General features: G+C 39.4%; 1 protein-coding gene across 2 annotated transcripts in view; it reads left to right on the forward strand.

The window, feature by feature from the left end:
* The window catches only part of Arhgap18 (Rho GTPase activating protein 18), a 210,522-nt gene that overhangs the window by 137,732 nt on the left and 63,142 nt on the right, over positions 1-9,648 (forward strand). For both annotated transcript variants that reach the window (XM_029533094.1, XM_021221125.2), the window contains exons 2-3: positions 3,553-3,752; positions 7,607-7,842. In XM_029533094.1, coding sequence (XP_029388954.1) covers positions 3,659-3,752; positions 7,607-7,842 — 330 coding nt within the window. In that variant the 5' untranslated portion in view covers positions 3,553-3,658. The remainder of the gene's footprint in view (positions 1-3,552; positions 3,753-7,606; positions 7,843-9,648) is intronic.

Consider the following 9,648-nt stretch of genomic DNA (forward strand, 5'->3'; position numbering starts at 1 on the left):
CTCCCCTCCTCCTCTTCCCCCTCCTCCTCTTCCCCCTCCTCCTCTTCCTCCCCCTCCTCCTTCTCCCTACTTTCTCCTTTCTTCCTTCTTTCTCTTCCTCCTCCTTCCTCCTTTTTCCTCCTCCTCCTCCTCCTCCTCCTTTTTCTTCCTCTTCCTCCTTCCTTCTCCTTTCTTCTTGTTTGCTGTTTTTTCCCCCCCTTTGTCATCTTTTTTCTTCTTTGCCATTGTCTCATTCCTTTTCTTTGTATTCTTGTTTTTCTTTCAAAAACATTACATTCTTATCAAATGAATAGTGCTTAATTTTTTCAACTTTAATATCTAATGCTGTAATAATAATAGATTAAAAAAATACACCAGGAAACGCTTTCAGCACCACGTGCTGGCTGAGATGGTGCGAAAATGAAATCTCTTCCTGTTCAGCTTTATTGCACCTAGCAGATGGTGCTTTATGGTTTTCAACGCTGTTTGGAATGAGCATTAATATAAAAGACCTAGTCCTTTAAACAAAAAAGAGAAAATGGGGTAATTGACCATTTACTAGGATAGTTTTAAGAAGGTTCCTAACTTTTAGCTCTTGTCTGTCTGTAGGATAAAAGTTCAATATGTTTTCAAAAGAAAAAAGGGATACAATATGTGAACTGGCCACACCTGGAAGAAAGTTTGTATTAGGAGAAAAAAATTGAAAACTAGATTGACAGAATCCAGCAAAGGGTAGGAAATTATCGAATAATTGCTATATCCCATTATTTATTATCCTGATATTTAAAATGGAAAATGTAGTCCAAGGATATTTACCAGTAATACAAAAGAAAATTAAAAAATAAAAAAAAAGGGTTCATGATTTTGTGAATTTTTTTTCAGGTTATCACAAATCAATTAAGCACCTAAATCGAACCGAGTCCCAGTATTGAGTCATTTACCCAGTGCTGAGGTGTAAGACTGGTGCAGGGCTTGACAGAGAAGCTCGGTAACAATGCCGTAATTCAGTGCCCTGGAATTTTTCTGCACATGCTGTCTTAACGTAAACTTACCAGAAATTTCTTGCCAGAATAAACACATTTCCTTCAGGAATGAGAGGCTTAACTTTCTTCTATCCAACCGCACCTCTTTCCTGTGAGCAGATAAACCAAATTATTTGGTATAGTTATTATGCTTCTCCCAGTTCTTAGTCTCTAATAGGGACCGGAAGAGCTAGAGGTATGGAATGAGAAGATGGCAGGCAGCTGGGCGTGGTGGCGCACACCTTTAATCCCAGCACTTGGGAGGCAGAGGCAGGCGGATTTCTGAGTTCGAGGCCAGCCTGGTCTACAGAGTGAGTTCCAGGACAGCCAGGACTACACAGAGAAACCCTGTCTCGGAAAAAAAAAAAAAAAAAAGAAGATGGCAGGCAATTTTATACTCCAGTGAGAGAGAAAACAAAAAGAAAGACATGATGCTCACACAGTCAACATGAAATAAAACACGAGCAAAAATGAATGGGGACATGGGGACATCTGTGAGTCGGGTTTAGGTGTTCTGACAGGTGTCCTGATGAAGGACGTGAACCACACACAGGTGAGTGAAGCTGCTGATTCTGGAAATGAAAACGTTTTATGAGACAGGGTGACTTTTTATGAATGATTTTCAACCAAGACTGAAAGCTCTATACTGACTGACAGTCCTGACTGTACAGTGATAAGTGGCATGAGTCGCCCAGCTTGGGAGCTACATTCCTGTGACATAACCTGGATGAGTGGGCCAGGAGGGAGGATGGGTATCACCTTTGAGGATGGAGAAGGACCGCAGTGGTCAATGGAGACTGGGTGAAAGAGATTCCCAAACTTACTTCCCTTTCTTCATTAACCCTGTCCCTGAAATCCCCTTCTAGGTTGCTGTCAGGGAAGAAGGTAATATTTATGGGGGTGGGTGTCTCACTCCATAGCCCAAGGGGACCTTTCATTTGAAATAGTGCTGGCTTAGTTGACTGAGTGTTGAGGTTGCTAGGGCTGGGTGCCATACCCTACTCCAAGGAGAGACGGACTGCAATGATCCCTGCTTTCATTCTCACAAGCAGCATTAATAAAATACTTAAGATCAAGAGGACCAGCCTCAGCAAATCAACCTTGCCTACCAGCACATTACAGCTCTGTCTCCGGTTATGGCCCATTTCTTTGGACGTTTTTCTTGTCATGTTTTTCATTTTAACAAACTATTTGAAATTCAACTGGATAGATTTGTCTGAGTTTAAGGACCTGTTCCCTCCCACGGCATTTAGAGCCTACTCTTTAAATACTTATTGGAAGGAGCAGTTTAGATGTGAGAATATCATTCATGGATTAATAACAAATTTTATTTTATTGTGTTTCTCTTTTTTGCCAATATGTACAGGAAATATAAACAGTCTAATAATTATTGCTTCTTAGCTGTCCTTCTTGGGAGATAAAATGCACTTTGAAATTAGAATAATAAAACACTTTCTACCAACTATTATCCCACTCAAACAATTTTTAAATAAAAAAATCATTTTATATAAAGAAAAAAAAAACCCCACCAGAGATGAAAGTGTTGTTTCTTTGAAGTGCCTACGTGCCATTTTCTTTCTATCTGTGAATAATAAATAAAAATTATTTTCTATTCTGTATTGGTTCTTATTGTAGATTCTCATAATTCAGTGTTAGAAGTAGGTTGTATTGAGTCTAAGGAAAAATAGTTTAATTGATGTCATAAAGCTCTCATTCAAGATCTGCTGAGACAGACAGCAGGTTCTTTGCCAAGGCATCATTTGCTGCCAAGTCTGGTGATCATGGTTCAATGTCGGGGGCCTACATAATAGCACGAGAGAACTGAGTCTGCTGAGTTGTGCCTTGACTTCTACACATACTCCATGATTTGTGCACCCTCTCCTACCCACAATAAATAAATGAAGTGAAGGTAAATCTCATTCAATTCATTCTTTTCATAAATAACAGGGACTGTCCAAGGCAATTTCAAGTTATTCAGAATTTCCAGTAAATGTGTGTTTAGACATGTTAGACAAATTATGAGTACATTTATAAGTTTTTAAAATCCTTCCTTCAGTAGACTGTAAAGAAAATTTCATAAATTAGCTTCTGTATATTTCACTATGGAAAATAAGATAGAAGTGACAATAGCACCTTATTCACAGGTGGCAGCAATTGCCTATAAATTGGTTTGTGTTTGGTATATAAATATAATTGATAAAAATTATGCACTATATAAGATTTACTCCTCATTTCTTTGTGAATAGCAAATAATCAAATCTCACTCTACTGCTTTCCAAACACAATATTAGAATTTTATTTATATGTGACTGAGAGAAAGGGCATGTTAGTAGTCATTCTTAATTTCTTGTCATTCTTTTCAGTAAAGCATGCAACTTAAGTGAATCATTAAACCGTTGCCCTTGGAGTGTTAGTGATATAATATCTTGAAATTAACTAAACAAGTATGAACTTAAGGAGTTTCTAGACTCTGCAGCGCTGGGCTATGATGTTTTAGAAATGGTGCCAGTTTCTCATCTGAAATGAACCACGTTTTGTTTTGCGTTTACAGTCGCAGATATGGCCAATGCACCATAAACCAAGAAAGCTCCACCAAAGTTTCCGAGAGACCTCCATTTGATCGATCAAGTTCTCAGGATTCTTTGGATGAAGTGTCAATGGAAGCCTATTGGGCAGAACTGGAACACATCAAGAGGTCGAATGAAAACCGCCAAGAAGGTCAAGAGGCCATAGTTGTCAAAGAACCTGATGGTAATGTCTACGTGGATAAGATACGTCTTCATCAGTAGAAATGGATGTCCAGAAAGGAAGGGGACAGATCCCAAATAACACTGCTGGTGGCCTTTGAATTTAAGGTTACCGGATCATAGCAGATAAGAGTCCAGATACCAGGTATAAGTGTTGTACCTGGTACAAACACAGCCATTTTATTAGAGATTCAGTGAGTTAGACTTGCAGCTTAAAAATATTTATACTCGCTTAACTGCTTCCATAGTATATTAGCCTCAAGGCTATCTCATCTCCAGGAAGTGTGAATGGGTGACGGTAAGCTTCCAGCTTCACAGTGATTCAGTTTTTCCATTTGTCAAGTAGCTTGATTTGTTAGAACTATGTTGTTTTCAAGTCTGTTTTCTTCTATCTCAGAGTGTGTTGCTCTCATCTTTCTCCTTTAAGGAAGAACAAATAAGTTTATTCTACTTGTCCATATATGGTAGTCTTTTCAACATTCGAGGGTGCTCAGCTTGTTTCTAGCCAGTACATTTCTGCATGGCAGAAGGTATGAGCAACCTGTGTGTGTGGTTTTTTGACCTCTGCTAGATCTGGTCCTCCTTTGCTCAGCACAGTGTCCAGCCAGTCTGCTTTGCCAATGGAAGGGTACAGCTTTGGATGGTAAAAGACATAAGCATTTTCAGTTCCCTTCGTTACAATGCTCTCTGGTGGTTAATGCATCATTTTTCTCACTTTTCCTCCCAATGGTCTTCTATATACACTTTATTATTATACTTGCTATTCTAAAGTAAACATGCAATACTTCACTTTTTAATATTTTTCTTAATTTTTGTACTTGTTTTTTGTTTGTTTTTTTGTTTTTTTGAGACAGGGTTTCTCTGTATATCCCTGGCTGTCCTGGAACTCATTCTGTAGACCAGGCTGGCCTCTAACTCAGAAATCTGCCTGCCTCTGCCTCCCGAGTGCTGGGATTAAAGGCGTGCACTACCATGCCTGGCTTTGTACTATTTCTTTAATCTCTTAAATTCATGATGATACCATATTCATGCTGCCTGACTTGTCCTTAAAATTGTGGCTTTTTTTCTGGGCTATTCATAAATATGTATGTACATTTTCATGTCCCAGGAGTTACATAAATGCCAAAAGGAAAGAGAATAAAGTCACTATCAGTTCTGTGATCCATCAAATAGACACCTTAACTCTCACCTCAGTGTCTGAGTTAAGTATCCCTATAAATAGTATTTTCTCCTTTTCTATGATGTTGCTTTAAAACTCTCCCAGTATTAATCTGGAACCTGGCTTCTGTGCAGCAGAGCCTCACTACGTACAACACAATTGTTTTACATTTTTTAATCCTCCTGCTTCAGCCTTCAAAGAACAGGGATTTTAGGTGTTTGTCACCATACCAGGCTTGGATACTTTTCTCAATTTAATATTTGTCAGACGGATAAAGAAAACCATGTTCTGCTAATTTGATGTCTCATCTATTTTCTCCTTTACTTTTCTAAGTACATTATGAGTAAAACTTATTTGTCATAATTATTATCATGTTTCAGTCTGTGTTTCAAGACAGAAGTAACTTGCCAGTCAATAGGAAACAATATGTTAGGGAAAACCACACTTAAGCTTTGGCTGTTTGATAATTCTGCAAACTTAAGTTGAAGTAACAGATGATAAAGACCAATGGGCATAATTCTGTATGCTCATATTTCTCCTCTTCCTGCTCCTGCTCCTTCTCCCCATCTTTGTCTTCTATGTCGTCTTCTTTGTCTTCGTCTTCTTCGTCTTTCTTCATCTTCATCTTTGTCTTTGTCATCTTCCGTCTTCGCCTTCTTCTTTGTCTTCTTTTCCTCCCCCTCCCCCCTCTCCCCTCCTCTCCCTCCCCCCTGCTATGGCTTCACTATTGTTCATCCATTCCTCCCCCTGCCCATCCCTCCCCCTCCTTTTCCCCCTGTCCCCCTCTTTCCCCTCCCTCTCCCCCTCCTTTTTCAAGATGATCTCCTGGAACTTACTATATAGATCAGACTGGCCTCCCACTTACAGAGATCTATGTGTCCTTACCTCCTATACTGGGATTAAAGGCAAGAGCCACAGTGCCCACCTCTTCTTAGATTTTAAATAGTGTGAGTTTTCCTTCTCTTTTTACTGATGGTTGTGAGCCACCATGTGGTTGCTGGGATTTGAACTCGGGACCTTCAGGAGAGCAGTCAGTGCTTTTACCCGCTGTGCCACTTGGCCAGCCCTTCCTTCTATTTTTAATGTACTAAGTGGGCACAACAATCTTGTTTTCCTTGTCCTGACAATGTCAAATTCCTTCCTCAGCATCACTCTGTGTCGGCACATGTGGAGTATTGTTTAGCCTCTCTATTCATCACAATGCCCACCTGTTTTCTTTGAGGCCCAGGCTATTGTTGCTTGATTTCTACATTCAAGGAGTTACTCAAGTACAGAAGGACAGACAGCAGTTATGAGTGACACAGATGAGAACATTTGCAAAATATTGTGATTTTTTTTGGTCAGCAAGTAGCTCTGATGGTTCTCATTTAGTTTATACAATAAAAAGCAGAATTAAATTTGGTGATGGTTCTGAAGTGAGGTATAGACATTTTTGGGTTTTTTGTTACCTGTCCTTTTTTTTATTTCTCTCTAAACATGTAGGTGATTCTGTTCTAGTTTTCTTCTGTTTTTCCATAAGCATCATTAGATCTTAGATAATATACAATCCCTTGATATACAGGAAATGATTGGTTCCAGGACCTGTAGAGCCTAGAGCATCCAAATCAACCGATAGATACTAAAATGTGTTGTATGAATGTGCATCAACCTATTTATGTACTCCTATATTTTGAAACCATCACATACCATTTAGAGTATGTGATGCAATTCACAAAATACTATATAGATTGTAATGATGTTGTGTTTAGGTATGTCATGAAGGAGTCTGTTATGGGGACTCCAAAACTTAGAGTTCTGCCTGACCTACATAGTGAGACTCTGTCTAAATAGGAAGAAAGAAAAGAAAGGAAGGAAGGAAGGAAGGAAGGAAGGAAGGAAGGAAGGAAGGAAGGAAGGGAAAAAGAGTTGATACCTATGTTCAGATCAGGCACTACTTTTAGCAGCATATCAAATCTAGGTTAGTTGAATCTTCATATGTGGAGACCACAGACATGGAAGGCAACTTTAATTTATAATTGAACTCTTCCTTTCCTTGTTCTCACTTGATTCTGTTATCTATTTAGCTTTCAGGCAATCTCTCCTTTTTTTTTTTTTCTTTGAAGATAATGTGCTTTAAAAATTCTTGAATATCTATATTATCTGATGCACTCATTTGAGAAAAAATTAGAAACTTTAATTTGAAATTCCCTGTTACATTTTTTTTTCACTACCTTGCCATATGCCTCATTAGCTACATGGAACTGAGAAAACAAACCCTTCTGGAAATAGGTGTTGGGCTCCAAGATAGCCTTGAATTCAAGCCAAGAAACCATGCCTCCATGCATGCTTGCGACACCAACCTCTGCGTCCCCCGCTGGGATGCGTTATCTCTCCATGCTTGCTCACCTCTAGGAGGATGACAGGACAGCCTTCCCTAGTTAATATGCAGGAACTTGTAGAGGTTAATTACATGTGAAGCAATTTTTAAATTTTTAATTAAGTATATATGAAATTGACCCAAAATTTGCTATCACTATGGCCAGAGAGGATGGCAGTTGTCCAAGTTTAGAATAATAATTCTCAGCTCCATCCGTTGGCTTAGTTATAATAGAAGCACTTCAGTCAGGATTTCTGATAGTCTAAAAATATGAACGTTTTCATTCTTTGTGATTTCAAAACCGTTTCTTTCTTATTATTTATTTTTTTTAAAACTATTTTAGAGGGAGAACTGGAAGAAGAATGGCTCAAGGAGGCGGGTCTATCCAATCTTTTTGGAGAGTCTACTGATGACCCGCAGGAAAGCATCCTGTTTTTATCTACCCTGACCCGGACTCAGGCAGCGGCTGTTCGGAAACGGGTGGAAACGGTCTCCCAGACCTTGAGGAAGAAAAATAAACAGCACCACATTCGTGACGTCAGAGACATATTTGCTCAACAGAGAGAGGCACAAGAAAAAGTAAGATTCTTCTCCGATGTGAGAGCAAATGATGAAATGCTTAGAGTCATTTGGACCAGTCCAGCTTAATTCAAGTCACTACAAACACATTACTGTGTTGGCAGTGAACCAGTGCTCTTGAGTTTTGCCCATTTAGAAGTTACCCCAGAAAAACAAATACCCAAGTAAGTTCAAATTCCTAGCAATAATTCTGTACTAGGGAGCATGGGCTCCTTGGAGTAGATGTGCCTGTCACACCACTGAGTGGGAGAGAGTAGTGGAGAAGACCTTCTGCACAGCTTGGTGCCAGTTGTTTCAGATAGAAAAGCAGGATCCAGGGCAGTTAGTCCTTACCAGTTATTGCTTGAGGAAATCATTGAATTTCCAGTTCACTGAGAGAGAGAGAGGTAGAAGTGGAGTGTCAGGGAAGTGATAGCAACCCAGGAGCTGGGTCCTTGAGATGTGAAGGAATATCCTCTTTGTGTCTAGCCCCCTGCACCTTATATGGCATAGAGATTTGCATTAAGAGCAACCCAAATGGTTAGTGTTTTCCTGGAAGATGCTGATTCTGATGGAAATAGAAGAGTGGTAACTGAAGAGACTTTATGAGATAGTAGAAGTACTAGAACTGTGAGGCCCTGAACAGTGCTGTGCACCATAGCCCGTTGATAAAGTGCCCAAAACTTATCTATAAGGAGATAAGGAACTTGCATTGGATTGAAATAATCATATGGAACTTTTATTTTTTCGAATAGGTCTTGCTACCAGCAAGGAAAAGTTCACTGAACTCGATATTTTTAAGAGCACAGATGATTTTGCCCCATCAGCTCTGGTTTAGAAAATTCAGTAGAATCATTGGAAAGGATTCTTAAATAATGGTTCAATAATGACGACATTAACAGTAGCAATTGCTACCATAGCTACTGAGCTAACTGTTCTACCTGTTTGAGCTAACAAACAGCTAATCCCCACAGCTATCTTCTGGGTGAGGTGCTAGCCTGTCCATCCTACGGCTGAGGTTCATAGACTTTAAGTAACTTGCTCAATGTCCTGTAGATGCTAAACCCAATTTTGTCTGACTTCAGAGGATTTTCTCTTCTGCACTATTTCCACTTTCAAACATGACTCTGATAGTAAGCAGTTTGAACTTGAGAATCCATTTACAGTATAAGCAAAGGGCAATAAAAATTTTATGGCTTTTCATGAAAAGCAGGATGGAGGCGCTTATGTAGAAGGCACTTGACTGTTGTTGATGTGCTGTAGAGAGCCTTTACTTTTTGTGATTACTTTGCTTTTCTGCAAAAAAATCCTTTGAGTTGCAGGCTGTTACTCTGCTTGCATGGCCAACTGCAGATCAAATTCAACCCATTTATGGGAAATTCCTGGGTTACTAGATTGCCCCAGGCACTTGTATAAGTTACGTCCTTGTTTGCTATCCAGTGGTTGTTTGGGACATCTACCAGTGCTGAAGGATGGAAGTAGGTTTCCAATTATAGAAAAATGAATAGTAAGGATATACAATAAGACGTTTCCTTCCAAGTTAAAGAACACCGCCTCCTCGCCAGCCCTGGCCACTAAGAGAGCTCAGAGGAAATGACAAGCGAGGGTAGGCAGACTTAGCAGAATCTATGGTAGGGTCCCTGCTAGTCGTGAGGATGATGGTGCTAGAAGCAAATTTTACTCTCCCAACAAATTCCTAGCAAAGTATTACCCACATGGTTCAGAATCTAAGATCATTGGTGGCTTTTATGATCAATTTGGTGTCATTAAGAGAGAAGAAACCCATTGTGTGGATACTTAATTCCTCCTTAGAATAAGGAACAAAAT

Source organism: Mus pahari, chromosome 21 (assembly GCF_900095145.1).
Source record: "Mus pahari chromosome 21, PAHARI_EIJ_v1.1, whole genome shotgun sequence".
Lineage (NCBI taxonomy): Eukaryota > Metazoa > Chordata > Mammalia > Rodentia > Muridae > Mus > Mus pahari.